The 21,980-nt window shown below is 46.2% G+C and overlaps 8 protein-coding genes across 8 annotated transcripts in view; 5 read left to right on the forward strand and 3 right to left on the reverse strand.

Annotated features, from left to right (window-relative positions):
* The window catches only part of TREMEDRAFT_67978 (uncharacterized protein), a gene marked incomplete at both ends in the record, with an annotated part of 7,301 nt that extends 6,891 nt beyond the window's left edge, over nt 1-410 (forward strand). The window contains one exon of the mRNA XM_007002978.1: nt 395-410. Within this exon, the coding sequence (XP_007003040.1) occupies nt 395-410 (16 nt within the window). The remainder of the gene's footprint in view (nt 1-394) is intronic.
* A 70-nt stretch (nt 411-480) lies between these two features.
* On the reverse strand, nt 481-2,124 carry TREMEDRAFT_73417 (uncharacterized protein). The gene has a single exon (XM_007003092.1). It carries the CDS (start codon nt 1,855-1,857, stop codon nt 745-747), a length of 1,113 nt encoding a protein of 370 aa, XP_007003154.1. The 5' UTR covers nt 1,858-2,124; the 3' UTR covers nt 481-744.
* Nucleotides 2,125-3,776: 1,652 nt separating this feature from the next.
* Nucleotides 3,777-5,539, forward strand: TREMEDRAFT_60758 (uncharacterized protein; the record flags this gene model as incomplete). Its single annotated transcript, XM_007002873.1, has 5 exons — nt 3,777-3,819; nt 3,907-3,984; nt 4,310-4,446; nt 5,054-5,116; nt 5,480-5,539. The coding sequence occupies 5 exons, from the start codon at nt 3,777-3,779 to the stop codon at nt 5,537-5,539; spliced, it is 381 nt and encodes a 126-aa protein (XP_007002935.1).
* A 989-nt stretch (nt 5,540-6,528) lies between these two features.
* TREMEDRAFT_60759 (uncharacterized protein) lies at nt 6,529-10,380 on the reverse strand (the record flags this gene model as incomplete). The annotated part of the gene is made up of 6 exons (XM_007002874.1): nt 6,529-6,803; nt 7,059-7,174; nt 7,206-7,313; nt 7,540-8,983; nt 9,174-10,041; nt 10,099-10,380. 6 exons carry the CDS (start codon nt 10,378-10,380, stop codon nt 6,529-6,531), a joined length of 3,093 nt encoding a protein of 1,030 aa, XP_007002936.1.
* Nucleotides 10,381-11,895: 1,515 nt separating this feature from the next.
* On the forward strand, nt 11,896-13,890 carry TREMEDRAFT_43075 (uncharacterized protein). Its single transcript, XM_007002531.1, has 5 exons — nt 11,896-11,959; nt 12,070-12,306; nt 12,845-13,139; nt 13,260-13,618; nt 13,763-13,890. Exons 2-5 carry the CDS (start codon nt 12,171-12,173, stop codon nt 13,846-13,848), a joined length of 876 nt encoding a protein of 291 aa, XP_007002593.1. The 5' UTR covers nt 11,896-11,959; nt 12,070-12,170; the 3' UTR covers nt 13,849-13,890.
* Nucleotides 13,891-14,341: 451 nt separating this feature from the next.
* TREMEDRAFT_60761 (uncharacterized protein) lies at nt 14,342-16,152 on the forward strand (the record flags this gene model as incomplete). Its single annotated transcript, XM_007002875.1, has 5 exons — nt 14,342-14,786; nt 15,157-15,221; nt 15,245-15,338; nt 15,799-16,039; nt 16,119-16,152. The coding sequence occupies 5 exons, from the start codon at nt 14,342-14,344 to the stop codon at nt 16,150-16,152; spliced, it is 879 nt and encodes a 292-aa protein (XP_007002937.1).
* Nucleotides 16,153-17,043: 891 nt separating this feature from the next.
* Nucleotides 17,044-17,863, reverse strand: TREMEDRAFT_56545 (uncharacterized protein; the record flags this gene model as incomplete). Its single annotated transcript, XM_007002570.1, has 3 exons — nt 17,044-17,383; nt 17,646-17,743; nt 17,835-17,863. Coding segments are annotated over 3 exons (440 nt in total), but the record flags the coding sequence as incomplete, so codon positions are not given.
* Nucleotides 17,864-18,126: 263 nt separating this feature from the next.
* TREMEDRAFT_73420 (uncharacterized protein) lies at nt 18,127-21,961 on the forward strand (the record flags this gene model as incomplete). Its single annotated transcript, XM_007003093.1, has 9 exons — nt 18,127-18,565; nt 18,644-18,702; nt 18,861-18,987; nt 19,187-19,255; nt 19,376-19,861; nt 19,981-20,121; nt 20,164-20,289; nt 20,380-21,513; nt 21,713-21,961. 9 exons carry the CDS (start codon nt 18,127-18,129, stop codon nt 21,718-21,720), a joined length of 2,589 nt encoding a protein of 862 aa, XP_007003155.1. The 3' UTR covers nt 21,721-21,961.
* Nucleotides 21,962-21,980: the final 19 nt, after the last annotated feature.

The following is a 21,980-nucleotide window of genomic DNA, read 5'->3' on the forward strand; positions in this document are numbered from 1 at the left end:
GTGTTTAGGAGGGGCCGGATGGAGCATAGAAAAACATTTGTGCACAGTAGATTCCCAGCGAGGCTGTAAGGAACCAAATGCTCTGAACAGTTCCAGAGCAAAAAAGGTGGGGGATTAGATTCCCAGAGCCCAGACAAAGTATTTGGGGTGAGAGTAGACGAGATTAGAGAGACGACCGGAAGCAAGGTATTGGGGAATCGTAGTGGTGGAGGAGATGAGGGACCGAGAGATGTTAAAACCAAATTTTCAACGTTTGAAGTTTCTTTTGGCCCTCCCCCCCCCCCTCCCCCCCCCCCCGGCCCAACGTCTCAGTGTCCAGTCTTGTGTGAAATGTGTGGAGAGAAAGAAAAGTGGAGAGGAAAACAAGTGGAGTGGTGTGGTGCTGATTGCGTAGCTTGCGGAAAGTTTAGCGGAGGGATAAAAGATAAGTTGGAAAGATGGAAGTTGAGCAAGGGAATGAAGGTATTTTGGTACTTTGAATTATTGTCAACTTTTGCATGTTTTTATATTCCGTCTCGTTACTTGAACATACACCGAATTCTTCCGTCTCATACGTCTATTCTATAAACACCAACTGACCGACGTCCTCTGAACAACCCTACAAACTAAATTGACCGTCATCGACACCAGGAAGCGGGATTTCAGACTTGGAATTTGTGATTTGTGATTTGTGATTTGTGATTTGTGATTTGTGATTTGTGGTCTGTGGTTTGAGGAGAGGGTAGAGGTATGGAGAAGAAAGAATCAAGTTCCGAAATTTCTTCGACCTAATAATAAACCTTTAACAGCTCTGATTTCTTTCCTAACCTTATCCCAATCTTCATTCTTGTCTTCCAACCCCATTCCCATTCCCATTCCCGATCCCATTCCCAATCCCACTCCCGTCCCCAATCCCAATCCCAATCCCATCCCTCCTTCCTGCATCCCTATCGAGGTCATCTTGGCTGAACTACTAGATTTTACAGAAGAGGTATACGGAAGAATCCCAGATGAATCATTTAAAAGATCATTCTTATTCCCCAACCAATCCTTCGAAAGAAGAGTCGGATTCGTTTTAAAAGATGATTTCGAAGAAGGGTTAGATTTAACATTGAAATTAGTTGATAGACTAGGATTAACCTTCAAAAACATTTCACGATGTAAAGAAGAAGTGAAATTTTCTAATGTTGATAATAATGATATTCTTGTTGTTTGAGTGATTTCTAAAGTTGTTGATAGATTTTCAAAGGTGTTTATCAATTTCATGAATGTTTTCTCCTCGCATAGCATTAAATTAGGTTTTTTAATGTGGATCGGTTTTGGTACATGTTCGTTCTGTCGGTCTTCATTCTTCTGAATAATATCATCTCGAGGTATTTGTTGGTTTTCATCAATATTAAGACTGATATCTCCATTGATATGGTCGTCTTGGTTATTCTCATTCATATCCTTTTTCAGAGTTGCATTTCTTTCCTCTTCCAAAACATTTTGGACATTCTCATCGACCAATCGTCCATCTTTCATTGATTCTTTCATACCTTTCGGAGGATTGGAAGAACCGGTGTCGTCAGAAACTTCCAATCCATAAAACTTCCTAGAACGTATTTCTTTGATCTTTGATGAAATTATCTCCCATCGAGATAATTGTTGGTCGGTCAATACTTGTCGAGCGGAGAAAGTGGCGTGTAACAGAGGTAAAAACAATCGATTCCAAGTTAATCCCACGAGAGCTGAAGCACCTATGATGATGGATAGTAGTATACTGATTCGACGGATGAATGTAGGTAGGGATCTAGGTGAGTGAGGGGGAGATACGACGTGGTCCGGTGAGGGAGAAAAGGGGGTTAGGCGTGTTGAGAAGGATGTGGAAGGGTACATGGTTGTGGGTGAATGGTTTGCTGAAGTAGGTTGAGCTGATGGTAAGGGTGAAGAGGTGGTTGTATGTTGAGAGATAGACTTTGAAGAAGACGGAGGGGGTGGGGAGGTTGAAGAGAGTGTATAGGTTGAAGGTTGTTGTATAGATTGAATAGGATGACGTCTTGGATGTTAGATGCTTTGGGTGGTAGTGGTTTAGGTTGGGTTTTGACTGTTAGATGCTTTGGAATGGTGATATTATTTCATGTTGGGTGGTTGTGGTTGTTTGGGTGATTGGTGTGTTGGTTGTTTGGGGGTGTTGGTAGAGTATTGTTGGAGGGGCGGTCATGTTTACAACTTGTATGATATGTCATTATATTTATTTTACTGTTTATCTAATATAAAAATATATTAGTGTGCGATTTACATTAATAAATTGGGGTCCTAAAATCTTAGGAAAAATGTAGTCGAATAGGCAGATCTAGAGATCTAGGGGCAGGTGTGCGGAGTCATGGTTGTGGGTGCTATAGTGATTGCGTTGGGGGAAAGAGTCTTTAATGATTCGATCCAGGTATTGGTTGTAGGTTGCGACACCTTTGGATGGGTCTAGACTGTGAATAGGTATGAGGTCTGGTATGGGCTCTTGGGTTTCCCACTTGAAATAGCAATGCTCAAAGTCTATAAGACACCAATGACCGTCTGGATGCTGGAGTGTAGGTCCGTGTGTAGTCGCTTCTAGTTCCGTGTGGTACCTTCCACCCTTCTCTGGAACTTTCCATCACATTCTAGTACTTTCCTTCCACTAGAATGTTCTCTCAGTTCTCCTGTCTATCTAGATCTGAGTCGAGGTTATATAGGCTGCTTTACTGTCATTATGCATTATCGGATTCCTCGTTTGTCTTTCTACATTGGAGACGTTATCGATTCCGATCGAGCGCGTCTTACACCGTGTATAAGAGATTTACAGACAAGAGATGCGATAAAGCCGATCTGATATCATGAACAAGTGCTTGTTGATTGATAGTATATCGGCTACCTACAGCAACACCAACGCTATGCGTTAAGCTGTCAAGCCGTATAGATGTAACACGATTGTCCTCAACTTGGCATCCGTGATAAGTGCATATGTTTTTATGAGGGTGGGATCTTAGGTATTCGTAGATTGAAATCTCATGAGTTAGATTCTCGGCAAGAATCGACGGTTCGACTTCATGTCGAATGTAGTTGGGAAGTTTAGAGTAAGTCGATGCCAATCGTTCGCTAGGACATATGGACCAGTTCGGCTGATAGACTGGCCTGTATGAAAACGAGTCGAATGGGTTATTCCCAAGCTTATCACCGTCGGTGACTGGGGCTTTCGTTATGCATCTGTGTAGGGTAGGGTCACCCAAGTACTTGTAGACGTAGACGTAACTCCAATCAGGTGGGCTAGTTGATTCAATATCGTATTCCGAGAGTATGAAGAATTGACCTTTCTGAATTATAACCTGAGTCTGGCTATGGGGAGTTGATTGAGAAGGGTCTGAAGGAGTTGAACCGAATAGAGGGTTGGGGGTTTCTGCTGGTGGTGTGGAAGGAGGATCTGTGTTGTCCATCGTCTGCGAAAGCGCCAGTAGTAACAAAAGTGTGAGAGAGAAAGTAAGACTGTATTCAATATGCAGATAGATACCTGTATGGTTGCGTATAGCGTGATAGGGTGAAGAGGTAACGTTAAAGTGGAGGAAGGAAGAAGATGAAGAAACCAACTTCCAACTGAAACTTTGTCATTCGACTTTGACTTTACCTCTTCTTCCCTTGAACATCTACCTTATCTTCATCCTTCTATCACTACCATCGAATTCAATCAGCCAAAGTAAAGGCCTTATCGCACTTCATCGCAATTTTTCCACCAAGCGAGGACCTCACTTAGTCGGAAAGAGTTCAAAAGAGTCACCCCGGAAAAGATGACTTCACCAATACCTGATCTCATGTCTCCCCTTCTTGAACGTGAGTCCTTTTCTTTACCTTCCCACTTTCTCATTTCCAATCAACAGTCTAAGATTGATAAAGGATGACTTATGACTGACGATTCAGAACCTAATCCAATTGGTCAAGTTAAATCTGACGTTTTGGCAGCTTTGGAACATTATAAAATCAAGGATGCTTCTAAAGGTCAGTTGGTATTACAATCCTTACTTCCCTCTCTCACCCCGCTCACATCTGTCCTCCTTGTCCTATCGTCTATCGTCCATCGTCGATCTATCATATCAGTTTTGATCATTCACGAGAACTGTCACTCAAGTTTTCGGGATATAATCATACACATACATCATTCATTTCATTCGGGGGAGAAAGCTAGATCAAGATGGAGACGAGACGCTGAACCCCCTCCCCAAGAGCCGCAGGACGCATAATGAGGTTCATTACTCTTGAAATGACTGTATGGATTTATGGGTACGGGGAGACGGATGAAGGATATACAACTGACATTCATCAGTAGTGGTCAGATTCAAATCAATAGGTTCAGCACCGATAATGAAAAACAACGTTTTCAAAGTCACCGCAGGGAATAAATTCCAAGCTGTGGTCGTTTTTTTAAGAACTCAATTAGGTTATAAACCTACTGATCCTTTGGTATGTTCAACCTTTCTTCTTTTCTTTTTACTTCTCACTGCTCACTGTTCACTACACTCTACTTTATTCTATACTCTCTGTGTACTCCATATCTTTAATGATACTTTTCTCACAGTAATTGATCTACCCCGTATCGTACTTGTCATCACACACTTGTTGATCTTCCCCAAATTTGTCATCTTCACCTTCTGACGCCGTGAAACATCAAAAACCTGCATGAACATCTTCATTCCTTTAAAATCTCAACATACTCTTCCCTTCAAATGTATCGCGTCTTGTCTCAAGAACCTACACGATCGTCTCTCTCTTCCCCTTATAGACGTTCAATCACCTTTCTTCCCGTATAACTCCTCCCTCTCTCTAAGGACTTTCCGCTCTTCCCTCAATAACACCAACTTGATGTGAGGATACCCACTTGATATGAGGATACCAACTTGATATGAGAACACCCACTTGATATGAGAACACCAACTTGATATGAGAACACCCACTCGATATGACATCAATTATCCGAACAATTTCAGAGCACTGGTAGAACCGCAATCATTTAAGTCTCAAGCGTCATAATCTACATTAACACGTATAAAAATAAAACGCTGACATTCAGTTCACTTATATAAACGGAGCTTTCGCACCTGCACCAGATGATACAGTTGGGAATTTATTTAAAGTGGGTTTGGAACCCATTCCTTCCTTCCTTCCTTCCTTCCTTCCTTCCTTCCTTCCTTCCTTCCTTCCTTCCTTCCTCCTTCCTTCCTTCTTTCCCTTCTGTCGCCTCTTTCGCCTCTTTTGTCACTCATTCTCACTCTCGAATGACCTTTGAATCGATACCCTCTTTCGTCCCTCATTCTCACTCTCGAATGACCTTTGAATCGATACCCTCTTTCGTCCCTCATTCTCACTCTCGAATGACCTTTGAATCGATACCCTCTTTCGTCCCTCATTCTGACTCTCAAATAACCTCTGAATCGATACCCCAGATCATGTAACAGGGGTGGATGGACTATGATGACGAACCCTCGTTAATGTATAGTGTTTCGGAACGGAAGGACATTTAATAGTGAATTATAGTAATACTCAAGCATGGAGTTGATCCCATTTCCCTCTTTACCATTCCCTTCACCATCTCTCACCTACCTCTTCTTTTCTCCGTCCTTCCTCTCCTTACATGAACCAACCTATCCAGTGGACACAAGATAATCCATCTTTAATCCATCTTTCAAAGGTTTATCTTCACCCACGGACCCATCACCCACCAAGAAGAATTTCACTCGTTTTTCCCTCCGTGGATCGTGTCCCTGGATGAACCCGAACGAATCAACGAACCAACGATCCTTCCTTCCTTCCTTCCCTTCACCCTCACACGCCGAACGATTGAACGATCTGTTGTATTCAATCATATTGGACATGCACATGCACATGCACATTGAAATGTATGTTCACATACACTAACCAACACAAACATGATATAGATAAAATGGAAAAGAATTCAATTGCACTTTCACATTCACAAAGACAGTTGTGAAATGGATTGAAAATAAAGTGCAAGTCTGAATTTCAATTGTACATTCACATGTACAAAATAAAAGACTATGAAGTTAAGATGGATAGATGAAAAATGCAAAGAAAAAGAGTGTTCATCTACCATTCTTCGTTCAATTCTACTCAAAAACCCCCCACTACACAAATGTTCATTTCATGTCCCGTCCCGTCCTTGATATTCATTGGTTTATGATAAGTGTAAATTGTAAGTCGTAGGTTGTAAAATGATACTTCGCACTTTCCCCCCTTTTCCTTCTGATTCTAATCACCGTTGCTTTGATCATGTCCCAAAAAAAAATTACGACCACCTCTCGTCACCCGGGTTTCAACATCATGGACCATTGACACAAGCATTTCAGGCAAGTGATCACGAACAGAACATATGATGACTGAAACACATGAGAAACATGAGCAAGCGAAAGTAGAAGTGATATGATAATCCAATGAGAGAATGAAAAAAAAATGGAAAAGAGATAGAGTAGAAATAGAGTAGGAAGAAGGGAGGAAGGAAGGAAGGAAGAGAAAAAGGAGAACAAAGTATCAATCCCTTTGAGCAGCACGTAACCAACGCACATAAGCAGCTAAGAATTGTACTTGTTCAAAACTTTCAATAGCTTTTAACCCTCTTCTAGCTCGGATCATAGCGATGACACGTTCGACCATTGACATGACGATTTGATGTTCCAATTCTACAGGGATGACGTTGGAAGTGGACAAAGCGGCATGTTCGATAAGTGTTAGGGAAGGATGAGGTTGGACGAAACCCATTTTTAACGCCCATGCACAGGCTGTGAGACCGGCACGACCCACCCCGCCTGTATGTCAACATGTGTTTTATGAAATGTGATGACAGTCGAAAGGGTTATGATGACGAGGAGGGGAGTGAGGTAAGTATCAAAGATGGGTATGGGAGGAGAAGACAGGTGGACGATAGACAGGTAAATGAGGGTAAAGGGTAGAGGAGAGAAGGCAGGTGGAGGGAAAGAAGAAGACAGGTTGAGGGAAAAGGGGAAGAATGTTGAGATGATAACACAAGTGGGGAAGGATATGAAGTAAGATAAAATACACACCACGACAATGAGCCAAAACATTAATCCCCTCCAAACTATAATTCTTCACTATCAACCCTACTTGAGTATCAAACAATTCCAAGGAAACAGGTGTGAAACCATCTGGCATTGGAAGACTGTGACACTCAGCATGACAAAACAACACACGATGAAAAATGGACAAACCGAAGAACATCCATTCCTAAAGATGTAGCGACTGAACGATATGTATCCCATGGTACACCAAGTAAAGCTAGTTCCGCATCATCAAGACAACTGATAATGAGCGCGTATTCTTCTCGCAAGGTGTTCGTATTTGACAAATCTGTCCTTGCTCACAAACCAGAATAGAACGTCTGTGAACAAAGTATCCGTCGAAGAGCGCTTCTAAAGGCGCAAAGGGAATGAAATAGAAAGTAAGACGAAAATCTCAAAACGAGTTTTGGTGAACGAACAAAATCATTGAATATTGAGAGGGAAGGAAGAAAACTCAAAAACTTACCAAACCAAACATCCAACACCTTCATTTTTTATTCTTCTCAAATCCGTCTCCAAGTCTCTACACACAGGACCTCGACCTTTTACCGGTCCATCCATTCTTAATCTTTTACCGGGACAACTGCTAAGTAATAAATTCCCAAGTGAATTCCTTGATACTCCATCAATCGAATTGTCTCCGCTGTTGACACCGAAACTTTGACCCCTACCTACGGTCGGGTAACCTAAAGACTGATTCACACCACAGGCTCGTCCAACCTCTGGAACGACACTAGGAAAACTGGAAATATGAACGTCCAAACCGGTTGCTACCGAATTAGGCAATAAACCATTCGGCATAGGTGCGACGGATGGTGGTGTAAAACTCAATAATAAACTAGGTACATCGATGGTGCTCGACAACAATAACGGTTTTTGTGATACTACTGACGGTCGAACGAGATGTGCAGCTAGGACCGGAACGAGTTTAGAAGGTACGAAAGGTGATAAAATGATTGGATGAGTATCAGAAGTTTTCACTACCATACCGAAAACTTGACCAGTCGGAGGAATTTGTAGATTAGACGAAAGATTCTGAGAATTTCCGAAAGTTGTTACTGAGTTCTCTTGATTGGAAAAGACCGTAGAACTGGAAGAAGTCGCTTTGGTCAAATCGGGGACAGAAGCAGACCATTCATTACGTGTAACGGGCTGGATTACACCGGTTGAAACGGCTTCTTCAACAACCATCGCTTCGTCCACTTTTCGACGTTTTTCTTCTTCTTCAGGAGCTGAAGGTGAGGGACGTTTTGACCCACATGATTGAGCTCGGAAAGGACGAGTACGTAAGATATCATCGTCGTCTTTTTCTTGATTTTGCGATGACTCTTGGTTCAAGTGAGATTTTGGTGGTTCGAGAGAAGACCTCGTAATGGACATCTCAAGGGAGGATCCGAGGGTGAGTAAAGACGAGGCAAAGCTGTGATTATGAGCAAAAGAAGTCGATGAAGGGACGGAAGAAATATCCGTATCAATGTCCATGGTGTCCGAAACCACTGAGCCCAGCTCGGCATGTTTGAAAATGCCACTACCTGTCGTCTCCATCAAAGAGACTTGTGAATCTGACGAATGGACCGGCATGAGAGGGGACGACATGGCAGCTCGGATCTCAGCCGTTCGTTGATCCATATCGTCTGAGGACTCTGCGCGATCCACTGGAATTACAGGTGCTTGACAACAGAAAGAAGAAGATTGAGAAGAACTGGTTGCTTGAACAGATAACGAATCACCAGATTCTGAAGAAGAACGTGAACCGCAAAGAGAACCCGACGATCTGGCAGATGCAGAGGAAGAAAAGAAAAGTGATTCCGTCTCAGTGATCTGACGTTCGAGTTGAGCTTGTCGTTCCATTAGACTGGCCACATATTGCGGGTTAGCATAAGACTGAGGTTCGTAGAACTGTTTCGATCCTAACGGTTAGCTCATGTCAGGGTACATGTGTGAGGCTCTTGGCACCCGACTCCGGATGTGCAATGTATTTGTTCCTATCCACGGAACATACATGAAATGCAAAGAGGCGGGACCAGAACATGAGCAAGCAGCTTGTTGGGGCAAATGGAAAAGGAAGATTGGGACAGGAAGCAGGCAATCTGAACTCACCAGCAGGACCAAACTTCAACAGATTATACCCCGATTGAGGCCACTGGGAACAAAGTCTGGCACATTCCACCATTCTCTGTCTCTGGGCTTCAAACCACTCGGCATGCATGAAAGCCACGCCAGCGCGGGCATCGTTTCCCACAGTCTGAGGTTGTGGGGTCGCCTGGGAGAACAATAGAGAGTCCGGCTGGATCGCCTGTTCTCCGCGATTGACGCCAACAGGCGTAACGAACTGAGCTGCCCTCAGAGGTGTTTCAACGGCCGGAACCGTGGGAACCGTATGAGTGGTTCGTGTGATGGGAGAAGGTAGCTGAATCGACTGTTGTTTTCCGTCCACCTGCTTTTTCTGCAGACGTTCATCTTCCTTTGCCTTTACAGGTGTAGGAGTCGAATTCCTCGACGACCCACTCCTTCCTAATCTCGCCGAGACTGGTGTAGGCGTACTAACTTGCGCCCCTTGATCTTTGTCTTTGCTATCTTTTTTGCTGCGTTTCTCGCTAAATCCCATGCCTATGTCCACTACAGCCCTCGCCATTTTCCCAAAACTGAGATTAGGTACCCATGAGGGTTTTTGTACGGGAATAGCCGGAGCATGATCTGAACTGATAGATGAAGTAGCAGATATGATACTAAGATCCAAAGGGAAAGAGATTTGAGACGAAGCTGGTGTGATAAGCACGGAACTTGAGGCGTCTGTTTCTGCCGTACTGTGACGCGTGGTCGCCGTAGCGAACGAAGGTGTCGGTGTCGCTCTACCAGAATCAAAGTCGATGTCAATATCTGTATCTGTATGATCTGTGTTGTCCGTGGTGAATGTCGCTGAGGAGATACTATGGACAGATCGCGCTGATAGAGCAGATGAGGAAGACTGATTTCGATGTAGAGCCGATCCAAGTCCAATAGGAATATCAAACCCCAAACTCACATTTGCCTCGGCAAGTGGTGTGTTCTGGGCAGAAGTGGATTGAGAAGCAGGAGAATCACCCGTTTTGGCCTTCCGGGGTGTCAACGCACCGAAAGCGGCGGTCGCCGAGGAGAGGTGTTTAGATCGTTTCTTACCGTGCGCATGTTGAGGATGGGGACGTTGACGTGAGGGATGCATATGCAATGAGGGAACGATGGCGGTGGAGTGACGCATGCTTGGAGTTGCATTCCTAGGAGGGAAGTAAGGTTGGGGTGGTGGAGTAGCATTAGCTGTACGTGACATCTTCGTGGATACTGTACAGCTTATTCCGTTTTTCTTGCGTAACAAATGAGTTCGACTAGACTGGCAGAAAATGGGGTATGGCTAATACAACTTTGAAATATTGACGTTGATCTGATGGAATGATGAGTTGATATTGTCGGATGGATTGGGGAGGGTGGCGAAGAAGTGCGGTGGCGATGGTATGACTATGATTGAAACAAGTTCGCCACCGTTTTCTCCGCTCCTTTGAAATGTTATAACTTGCTCACGATGATTTAGTTTCGTTTTACTAGATAGGCGAAAAATAGATGGATAGCAATATGTTGTGCTGGGACGGAGATGGTGGCAAGTGGCAAGTAGTGACACAGACTAGAGTCTTTTATTGGCGTGAGTAGGCGAGCGACGGGGATGTCGGATCAAAGGAAGGGCAGACCGACGCGGTGTTGGCCGTGACGGGGTGAGGAAGACAAGGGAGTGGATGAGTTCGGGAAGAGTCTCGTTTATGAAAGTTGTAAGTTGCCGCCGTTGAAGACCAGAATACCGGGTGTGAACAGGTGTCTACTGAGATTGTCGTGTGTGGGTGGCAAGAGTCGGGATTGGGGTATGCAAATGAAAAACGTTGAAGATTTACAGTGGAAATTGCAGGTATAGTGTGTATAAGTGATAGGGAATGAACAGACTTAGACCCAGGATAGATTGGAAAACCAGATGACCGTTATCGATAAAACCGTTGACCGTACGTTGTTCAAGCTTGACCACCAAAGAGGGTGGCGAAGTTTAGAGAGATCTCGTCGGCTTTCGAGCCACGATGAGGGTTGCTGCGGACGACATTTTGGATTGAGAACTTTGCGGGGGTATAATTGATAGATAAGTTGCGGAATACGACGAGGCGAAACCTCGTCAAAGGACAAATTGGTCTTTGACTGGAATGTCAACCTTGAGATTCGCCACCAACCCGGTAAAGTGGCAGATGACATGAGAGACGATCTTGTTGGTGGTCTGACGGAGCGACATGACGAGAGATAAGATGAAGATATGATATCATGATCGGAAACTCACGTCGGAAAGACTCAAAACACCCAGAATGTCGGTGTCTTCGACTGAACGACCAGAGCCGTCTCCCACTGTCGTGTACAGGGGAATTTCCGTGATACGCCTTGGATGATATGTTTTTATGGTTGCCCTTTGTATGAAATGTAGAATCTGTGGTTCTTATTGATGATATGCTTGTTTTAAGTGGATGCTACAACCCCGAAGCGAGAGAACTGATAGGATGGGTGGCGAGGGGAGGGGGGAGGGGGGGGTGGAAGAAGCAACCGACTCGTTCTTTGACAGGGGGGGAAGAGGGGCGGGAGCAGTGGTGGGGAGGCCCAGGAACGTGACCACCGTGGGAGAATCATCTTTACTTGGAAGGTGCCACTCCTTCGCCTTATCTCCGAACTCTCCGTCAGATCAGTGAAGTCTTTAACTCCGACGAGCTTGGGATTGGAGTGCCACATGGTCATATTCCGATTTCTCCTCACACTTCCCTCGTACCTTGCCTGTTCACAGTGTCCAACATCCTTCATCTGCTCAAGCTTGCGGCAGTGATCAGTCTTTGGTATGTTGCTCCCACTGTCTTATCATCGGTTTCCTTTTGTAGCTTCGAGGAGCCGCTCCAAGTTGTGTTCGCGCCGTTTGACAGAGGGCAAGAAAATAGCTGACCATCAGACAATCCGTCAAGACTTATACAGAATCAAATAAGCAAGCCCTTCCACGACCCCGTCATTAGACGAAGACCCATTCGATCCTCAACCAAACCAGCTACCAAGATGTCAGACAAACTACCCGCCGTGCTTCAAGCTACGGAAGAAGACATCCAACTTCTCCTAGCTGCTCAATGTCATTTGGGTACGAAGAACTGTGACAAGACGATGGAACCCTATGTTCATAAGAGACGTGCAGACGGTAAGTGTCTCTATATGTCTTTTTCTCCCCTCAGAGCTTTTCCTTTGTTGCGGAGGATTTCCCACTCCACTTTAGACTAGTCCTCGGGCTGTACGACTCTTGATAGCTCAAAAGAATGAGGATGCTGTGCATCTTTCGGTTCGCATCTCGATCCTTTCTCTCATGACCTCAGCGTTCTTTTTGGTTTGGGGATCAGACCGGGGTGGCTGTTGTGCGGTCTGTGACGGGCTGGACCAGAGACGAGGTTCGTCGGAGGACCGGGCTTGGTGGATATGACGTGTAGAGATCCCGACCTGTCCACCTCGTCTAGTGTTGTGTGTGAGCAAGATCTCGTTGTGTATGTCGAGGTTTGGGCTATGACGAGGTGGGATGTATATCTGGTCTCTGCCGGGCAAGTGAGGACTGGCTAGAGAAGACGAGACGTAGCAGCGTCATAAGACTTAGCCTGATCACAGAGGTGTTCCCGAAGAATGATGTAACTTCGGACCAGTCGACAGTATAGAGCGAAGATGTGAACAGGGACATAGCTCACTCCCAGGAATTCACGTCATCAACATTGGCAAAACCTGGGAGAAACTTGTCTTTGCCGCCCGTATCCTCGCTACTATCGACAACCCCAATGACGTCTGTGTCATTTCCGCTCGTCCTTACGGTCACCGTGCTGTGCTCAAGTATGCGGCCTTCACCGGTGCCCAAGCCATCGCTGGGAGATTCACCCCTGGTAACTTTACCAATTACATCACAAGGAGTTTCAAGGAGCCTAGGGTGATTGTGGTGACGGACCCAAGGGTGGATCATCAGGCTATCCGTGAGGCGGCATATGTGAACATTCCGTGGGTGTTTTTACTTGACTTGATCATCCCTTTCTTCACTCATCAATGAACCATCCATCTCGTGATGAGTAATGAGTGTCTACTTGACCCATTAGTATGTGAAGGTCGCTGACCATCCAGCGTCATTGCGTTCTGCGATACCGACGTTTCCCTCAAATTCGTCGACGTGGCTATCCCCACCAACAACAAATCCCGTCACTCCATCGGCCTCATGTGGTATCTGCTCTGTCGTGAGACTCTCCGTCTGCGAGGTACTGTGCCCCGTGGTCCTACCGGCCCCACAGGATGGGATGTGTTGCCCGATTTGTTCTTCTACCGTGACCCTGAGGAGGTTGAACGTGAGGCGGCGGAGAAGGCTGCTGCTGCCGCTGGTGAGGGAGAGGAGGGTGCTGGGGCTGCTGACGTGACGGCTGCGATGAGGAGTGAATGGGATGCTGGTGTGGCGGCGGAGAATGCATTTGCTCAGCCTGGTCAGGAGGGTGAGTAGGCGGACTTGTCTCTTTACCTATCATCTCCCCGCTTTGGAATCTGAGAATCTGTCTTGCTTTTTCCGGACTCACTTATCCAGTGGATTGGTGGCGGACTACGGAGTTGGTGTAGATGAGAACATGACTGACAGCCAGCTCTGGACTGGTCTGCCGAACCCACTACGCAAGATTGGTCTGCTGAACCCGTCGCGCCGGGCGGTGAAGACACTGGGGGATGGTGATGGACTGCAATACAAGTCATGCATGGGATATGATGTTTCATCGTTGGTGACTTTCCTTGAGGTCTTACTCATGACTCGCACTTGTTTCTTCATCCGCTCGCCCACTGATCAGACTGAATCACTCGTATACTGGTTCACTGACTCACTACTGATGTTTCTGGTCACTCACTATTCACCCCCCTGTCGCACGCGTACGCCGCGCTGCCTTGGAGTATGGCCAGTCACGTTTGCCGGTCAAACCCGATGGCGTCTTGGCCGTCGGCGGTTGTCACCTCCACTCTAATATGGTGTGCTTACGTAGTGTCACTATAAGTATCCTCTCTCCCTCCTCTTTCAGCCTCTTCCCCTCTCCCCTTTTCCCATCCCCCGTTGAATGCTATTGCGTAGATCAATATCAACTCGTTTTCCCACTTCTCAAGTAACACAACGACTATCTCAACTATCGAAACCATCACACTCTCGTCAACTATCACAACTACCCATTTCGACCAAAATGCCATTCCAACCATCCGAAACATCCCCTTCCGTAAAATCTCTCATAGCATTATCTTCCGTCAACTCAGCCTCCTCTGATCCTGTCAAACCAAAACTTCATTTATACACTCAAGCCACACCAAACGGATATAAAGTTTCTATCCTCTTAGAAGAACTTTTACTAGCTTATCCCGGTAAATCGGAATTGGCATACGATTATACTTCAATAAGATTCGATACGAACGAACAGAAATCTGAAGATTTTTTAAAGATAAACCCTAATGGTAGAATCCCTGCTTTGGTAGATGATTCCGTCAAAGTGAACGGTGTCGGTCATAGAGTTTTCGAAAGTGCTAGTATCATGTTATGGTTGGTTGAAAGATATGATAAGGATAATATATTTTGGTTTACTGATCCGGTGGAGAAAAGTGAAGCTTTAAGTTGGATATTTTTTATTCATGGTGGTTAGTGAAAATCGTCATTCTTAGTTCCCATTCCTTCCTACCTTCACTTTCCCATGAACTTCTTCGTCCTCCGCCTTCTTCTTTTTCTTCTTCTTTTCCTCCTCCTTCTTTTTCTCCCCCTCCTTTTTCTTCGCCTTTCTTCTGCTGGTTCTTCTAAGTACGGTCCGTACAATCCATTCGATTCCGATCAACTCCTCAAATTGTCATCCAAAACCCCCAAGTCCATTAATCCAAACAACCCAAACGTCAAACATCAAACGTCAAATCTCTTCTCTTCTCTTCTCAATCAATCAATCAATCTCCCTTACATTCGGTATGTAGTATAAACGATTCCATATGAGAAAAAGTCAAACTTATGACTAACACCCAGGTGTCGGTCCGATGCAAGGTCAAGCCAATCATTTCTACCGATACGCACCTGAAAAATCCCATACGGTATAAAACGTTATCAAGAAGAGACTAATCGTTTATATTCAGTCATGGAAGATGGTTTAAGAGCTGGTGGAGGTGAATGGTTGGTTGGGAATAAATTTAGTATAGTCGATATGAATGGTGAGTTTCAGTGTCTTCCCTTTATCACATTGAATATGTTTTTCCGTTTTTCTCGGATCGAACTTGTGAGAGGTTGGATTTTTATATGGTCCGGATTTCTCGCAGCGAGACCTCTTGGAGCTAGTACTTAGTGTTGTTTCTCCGTTATTGAGTGATGTTTGTGTTTTTTTATTGGTGTATTGTTGGGGAATATGGATTTTGATACATTTGCAACTCCAACTTCCTCCTTGGTCCCATCTCCATCTATGTCTTCCTTACCATCTCATCCGTCTTCGTCTTCGTGTCCAACTCCGACTCCAACTCCAACTCCGACTGCCTCCTCATCTTCGTGTCCATGTCTCATATCTGATATATTCCCATCAAACAAAAACAAACATCACTCACTCCTTATCCTCTTTAAACTCAAGCCGCCCGCCATTAGTTACATAGTTCATCCCAACTGTGATCCTTAAATTCCCAGGTCAATTCCGAGATTTGAAAGTTCACTTACCATCAGCATACGGTTGGGTATCGAGATACTGGTGGGCCGGCGCGACTATCGAACATACCCCATTGTTAGCAGCGTGGATCGACCGTATCACCGCTCGTGAAGGTGTAGATAGAGGAGTCAGTATTCCCAGAAGAGGGAAAACAAGGGAAGAAATGGAAGGTGATGCTGCTGAAGCTGAAGCGAGGAAGAATGCCGCTTGGATCTTGAAGAAGTGAGCTTGTGGTGGATTGCTTTCATCATCAAGGTATGATAAGTTGGGGTTTTCATAGTGAATGAATGTGAACGGGGAGGACACCGGGTGATTTGAGGGAACAAAAGGTGTGAATTGTGGATTGTGGATTTCGGTTGAGAGTCGTGAATGAAGAGTGGTTGATGGACGGGTACAGTTGGGCAAAAGAGTCTTCAGGATATCGAAAAGGAAAAGGAAACACAAAAGGTAAGGAAAGGAAAGGGAAATAACAAATTGGAGTTTATATATTTGAAAAAGTTTACTTTGTCATGCAATGATTGAAGTGAATCGTCGCTTTTGCCGAAGTTTGGAACACCCCTCGAGGCTGGACCAACGTGGGTTGCCGTGAGTCCGGATTTGAGTGTTTATCGTCTGCACTTAATGTGGATCAGTAGGATATTCAATGCTCAGGAATGCTCATTGAACTCACGGGGGATCAATACCACGATTAATAGTCTTTGAGAGAGTGGATCAACAGAATATCAACATCCAGGGATCCTTACTAAGATCACGGGGGATGAACACCACGATCAATGATTTTTGAGGACGATAAGTCAGTATAAAATCTACATGAGAGATCTGTGAGAATACTGACGAGTCATTTCAAGTGAATCTCTCAATGTGAAGGGGTGATAGGTTGATAAAGTAATCGGATTAGTGAGCAACATATTTGATCGTATGAGGTGATCAGTCATTGGATTCGTAAGTTTGGGAAAGATATAAGATATTGTTGAACCTGTCGAGTGATCGATGAAGGAGTGAGTTCGGTAAGAAGATCATCTCCAAGAGACAAGTTTGAACGCATGGAAGGATCAATACAGGTATAGCTTCGGTAAGAAGACTATTCCGGAATGTATTCAAAAATTAGGAGAGGAATTGAATCGTGTGAAGAGCAGAAATTGGTTAACTCCTCCCCTCCACCCCAACTCACTCTCCCTTCCCCCGCGCCAACTCACGCCCCGGGCGTTCCATGTACCGGAGATGCTCAAGATGACACCCATAGATTCATAAACTCACGGAACGACTTCCAATCCTAAACTCCTCGCACTACCCAATATCCCCCTAACGACCCTCTCCTCACCCAATTCACCCAAATCCGCATCACGACATTTTATCCGAGCGATCTCATAAACATGTTTCAGACTCACTTGTCCTCCTATGGCTCCAGATCCAGGTGTACCGGTACCTTTATCGATCCCAGCGGCTTTTTTGAGTAGGTCAGTGACGGGCGGGGAACGGAATGAGAATGTGAAAGTGCGGTCGGGGTTGATTCGGATTTGAGTTGGGGTAGGGAGTGAAGGTGTGAGATGGGATGTTTGGGCGTTACTGTATGTCAGGAGTCGGTCCTGTTGATGTAGCCAGAGAGGCTCACCAATAGCACTTACATAGCTGAGTGTGGATATTGTGTGGACGTAGGGGGGATTGTCAGAGACGGGATAAAGTAGGAGGATTATGAATTGGTATCAAGAAGAGGGAAAGAAGGAAGATGACAAGAATGGAATGATTCCAGTCAAGATGGAAGGTGAGGATTGCTGAAATTAAGGGTTCTAATCTGGAGATGTTGTTGAGGAATGAAGAGTGGACTCACAACTCTTTACAAAAATCCATAGCTTTCACTCCCCTCGCTCCCAAGGCAGGTCCGACAGGAGGTGAAGGAGTAGCTTTTCCAGCGGGTATGACGAGTTTCTACCTAGTCAGTTAAGTTCTCCCGGTATCTCAGCAGCTGGGAGTCGTCCATCTTTCCCCCTCGCTATCTAAGATAATGAGTGGTACTCACCACGAACAGAGGTACATTTTTCGACATTGTTTTATCTTGTCATGGCCAAAAGTGCAAAAACCGCCGGTTCGAATGTCAGTCTATGCTTGGTAGACGGGGGGAGTAAATAAAGCCGAGGCGGAAGCAAGCCACGTGGCATTTTGGTGACGTCATTGACGACTCCCCCACATCGTCACCATCACGTTTTTCCTTACATACATGCTTCTTCCTCACATCTCGTCACCTATCTCACCGCGTTGTTCTCATAATGACCTCTCTCACTCCCTCTCTTCACTCTACCACAGCTGACAAGATGGGTCAAGCTCCTTCTCTTTCACAAACAGGCGCAACAGCTCAAACTTCTGGCTTCGTCCAAGCTGACCCTCCGGATCATCCATCATCATCCTCTGCTGAAGAAACAGCATTCGCAGGAGCGGGAGGAGGACTAGGTTCTTCACCTAATGTTCCTAAACCTGGTACTTCCATCGATCCCAACACCGGGAAACCTTATACTGCCGGTTTGACAAGAATCGAGTTGGCTCAGATCCGAGCGGCCAAAGCGGTGGCGGCAGCCCAGGCAGAGGTAGAGGCGCAAGTTGGGGGTTTGAATGTGGGTCAAGAGGGTGGCGTGAGGGAGAATGTAGGTGGGGCAAAACTGGAAGATCTGAGTGGGAGGGAACAAGCTGCGAGGCAATTGACTGGAGGGTTGGAGGTAGAGAAGGAGGAGAAGGAATTACCTGGGGGTTATGGACGTAAGTCGATTTCATATACCACCCTTCTTCGTATAGGTTGAGGTGGATGAAGGGAGTATAAGGCTGATGGTATCTTAGGTGTAACTCCTCTTCCCGTACCCGGTACTGCCGAACATGCCCCAACGTCTATCTATAAGGTACGTTCTCATTACTTGCACCATTTGATTCACTTGTCATCGCTTGTTTTGAATACGGCTGTACCCTTGCCAGGGAGTCGTCAACCCCGGTTGTCGCTCCCTTTCGGCCCAGGATTGAGTCCACTGGTCACATCGGGTGCAACATGGCTGATCTATAGGACGTCGGGGACACTTTGCATACATTGGGCACAGCCGCATTCTCTGCTTTACCTTCGAGCATCGTAGGGGCTCTTTCCAACCACCCCCACCCCGAGGGCCAGGTCTCCCCCAAGAGGGACACAGCGGGTAAGTGTTTGACTTCACATCCTCCGGCCGTGTTTCATTCTCCTCTCAACCCCTCAGGGTACCCCTCTGGCGTAAATCAAGCTTCATGTTGTAATGCTCCCTATCGACTCTTCCACCAATCCATCCTATCGCCCTAGCGGTGTGGTGTGCCGGCACTCACGGTACAAAAATCCATACTGATATCGGAGCTCACGCACAGCATTGCTCGATCAAGCCAAGATACAAGCGGACAAGGTTGTCCACGATGTACAGAGCACCATCGCCTCTCGTCAGTCACCCTCATCCACAACTCCAACCACTTCATTGCCCCAGAGGTCTCGTCCGGCAAGGCGTGTCAATTGATCTTCCTCGTGTTACGACATGTTGGACTGCCATTGCTGACTTGTAGACCACCCTTCTCACACATCTCACACCTCAGACTCCTACGCCGCGCTCGCCACGGACAAAGCAAACTCTCTTGCCGCGTCCACATCGGACAGAGCCAACTCTCTGGCCGCTTACGCAACCGAACAAGCAAAGTATCTTGCAGCAGTCGCTTCGGAAAAGGCGACTACTCTAGCCCAGCACACTTCCGATCACGCCAATGCACTGGCCACATCCACCGCACAGACAGCAGACTCTCTCGCTGCTGTCACTGCAGCCAAGGCTACCGAACTTGCGTCTCTAACTTCGGCCAAGACCCAAACTGCCGCCAACGGCACTGCCGATAAGCCAGCGATCGTCGACGGAGCGACCTCAGGGACGACACATGGTGCTGCTACTGTCAATGCGGAGATAGGAGACACTCTCTTGCAGCAGGCCAAGGGGTTGGTGCATGGTGCTTTGGCGTATACTGGAGTCGTCGCGGCGAATAGTCCTGCTCGTGCTGCTGGAGGTGTGTTTTGTTTCTCGTTTTGTCGTCACTCAGTATTCTCTCCCGGAATGACTCTCTCGTTGGCCGTACGCGTTTGCTCAGCTGAAACTCATGCGCCGGAATTGGTCTAAACTGGATAGAACTGACAGCAGTTGTCCCCAAAGTCTCGCTCCCTTCCAACGAACCCGCTGGTGCTTTGCCTGGTGAACGATCAAGCGGAGTAGGTGCTCTTCCCGGGAAAAACACCGAAGCTGGCGTTGCCGTGCTGCCGGACGAGAAAGGTGAAATACTCTCTTCTCCGAGGTATCAGTGCTGACGGCCAGCTCCAAAGCTCTCTCTCCCCTCCCAAGAAGTACAAGGCGCAGTCCCTAGCGAGACTTCCGGTGGAGTGGGAGCTCTTCCCGGGGTCTCGTCGGAAAAAGGTGTCGCTTTGTTGCCGCATGAACGAGGTGGGTCTTCTCTCGCACCCACGCATGCGTCAGGTTCAGGGAGTTGATGGAGGATCCTACCTGGAAACATGGATTGAGCTGATCGAACAGGCATTTCTCATTCCGGTGCACCTCTCCCCGCTACCTTCCTTGGCACCAGCCCTGCCAAAGTTCCACTATCCACTGGCGAGCCCACATCTGCATCCGCTGTGGAATCCCACGACGGCGCTGGCGGCAAAGAACATTCTGGACTCTTGAGTCCTAGATTCGCCAATGACCGAACTACTTCTATGGCCAGCGTCACTGCCATTCGGGGTGGGCACGAAGGTGATCGACACAATTCCCTCGACTCAGCTGTCCCAACCCCTGAAGGTCAGAAACACAGCATAATCCCTTTCTCCCTTACGCCAGGTAATGAATCCGAGGGAGTTGGACATCCTTCTACTCGAGGGAACGAAAGTACTTCAAGATCACCTGGGAAATACCCCAAGGTGGACCATAACACCATTGCTGGGGAAGGTGCAAAAACTCAGAGAAACCCTTCTTTTCCAAGTCAAATGGCCAACCTCAACTTGAACCCTACTTCCAGCTCAACACCTGCTGTATCGTCCGGTCCATATACGTTGGGAGCTCCTGTTTCGGGCTTGGACCCCAGTACGAATGCTAGATTGTCCTCTGCTTTAGACCCAGAATGGGATATCAAACCTTTACCAACTCTGGCTGAATTGGGTTACAAGAATACGCAATCGTCTTCGACGACTGAACCGATAACAACCAACATCTCAACTCCGGTGAAGTCAGAGGAAGAGAAAATCGGATCTCCTAAACGTTCCAAGAGCCCTAGACTGCCAGCAAGACCATCATCACCACTGAAAAGTCCTCCCATCCTTCCTTCTTCATCAGATATCGTCCCGAATAAGGATATCCCCCAAGCGGTCCAACCTGTCCCAGTTTCTCAAGGCTTACAAACCGGACAAGGTTCTGTAGATCCAACACGTCCCTCTGACGAAATCAAATCAGGACGAAAGAGTCCTAACAAACTTCAAAACTTTCCCGAAGGTCCTAGACGTAGCGTATCACCCATAAGACCTTTGGGGGAACATGAACGAACCACTTCGAACGCTTCGGAAAGTAAGAAGAAAGTGGGGTTTATGAATAAGTTGAAAGGTGAGATTAAAGTGTTTAGTGGGAAGATTAAGAATGATCAAGAGAGGGTTCAGTTGGGTGAGAGGATGAAGAATGGAGGTGAGTCGAATTTGTATCCTCCATCATCGTCTCCAAATTGGTAATCCTGGCTTTTGAGCTCAAGGCACACTGTCAGATAGACAAGATGGAACTCATAGTCTCTTTTCTTCCTGTTACATCTTTCAGGCGTTGGAATTGGAAGGTGGGGTGAAGGCTTCGTTGATTGCTATGGAGTGGAGATGAAAGTGCTAATTGTCAGATGAGTAAATTTAGTTCGAACACTGTTCTCCATACGTGTTCCCATATGATCAATATGGGTGGATTTGAAGAGGGAGGAGCAGACAAGAAGTGGGAAGGCTAAAGAAGACTGGTAAATTGTAGACAATGAGTTGGTGAAATGTACTTGTGCATGTGCTTGAAGTTTGAAAAGGATGTGTGTACGTTTTGGATACACGATCGTAATGTTCAAGGTACATACTCAGTTTGATATGCATCATGCTTTCTAGTCATTTGAGATTCTTGTTCAT

The sequence above is a fragment of the Tremella mesenterica genome, assembly GCF_000271645.1.
Source record: "Tremella mesenterica DSM 1558 unplaced genomic scaffold TREMEscaffold_2, whole genome shotgun sequence".
NCBI classification, from domain to species: domain Eukaryota; kingdom Fungi; phylum Basidiomycota; class Tremellomycetes; order Tremellales; family Tremellaceae; genus Tremella; species Tremella mesenterica.

What these genes read in the sequence shown, in the direction of transcription:
- TREMEDRAFT_73417 (XM_007003092.1), bottom strand. Translation starts at nt 1,857, where the DNA reads ATGTACCCTTCCACATCCTTCTCAACACGCCTAACCCCCTTTTCTCCC.
- TREMEDRAFT_43075 (XM_007002531.1), top strand. Translation starts at nt 12,171, where the DNA reads ATGTCAGACAAACTACCCGCCGTGCTTCAAGCTACGGAAGAAGACATC. An exon ending in TCATAAGAGACGTGCAGACG is followed by an intron (nt 12,307 to 12,844) that starts GTAAGTGTCTCT and finishes GCTCACTCCCAG; the next exon opens with GAATTCACGTCATCAACATT. An exon ending in TGCTCAGCCTGGTCAGGAGG is followed by an intron (nt 13,619 to 13,762) that starts GTGAGTAGGCGG and finishes ACTGACAGCCAG; the next exon opens with CTCTGGACTGGTCTGCCGAA.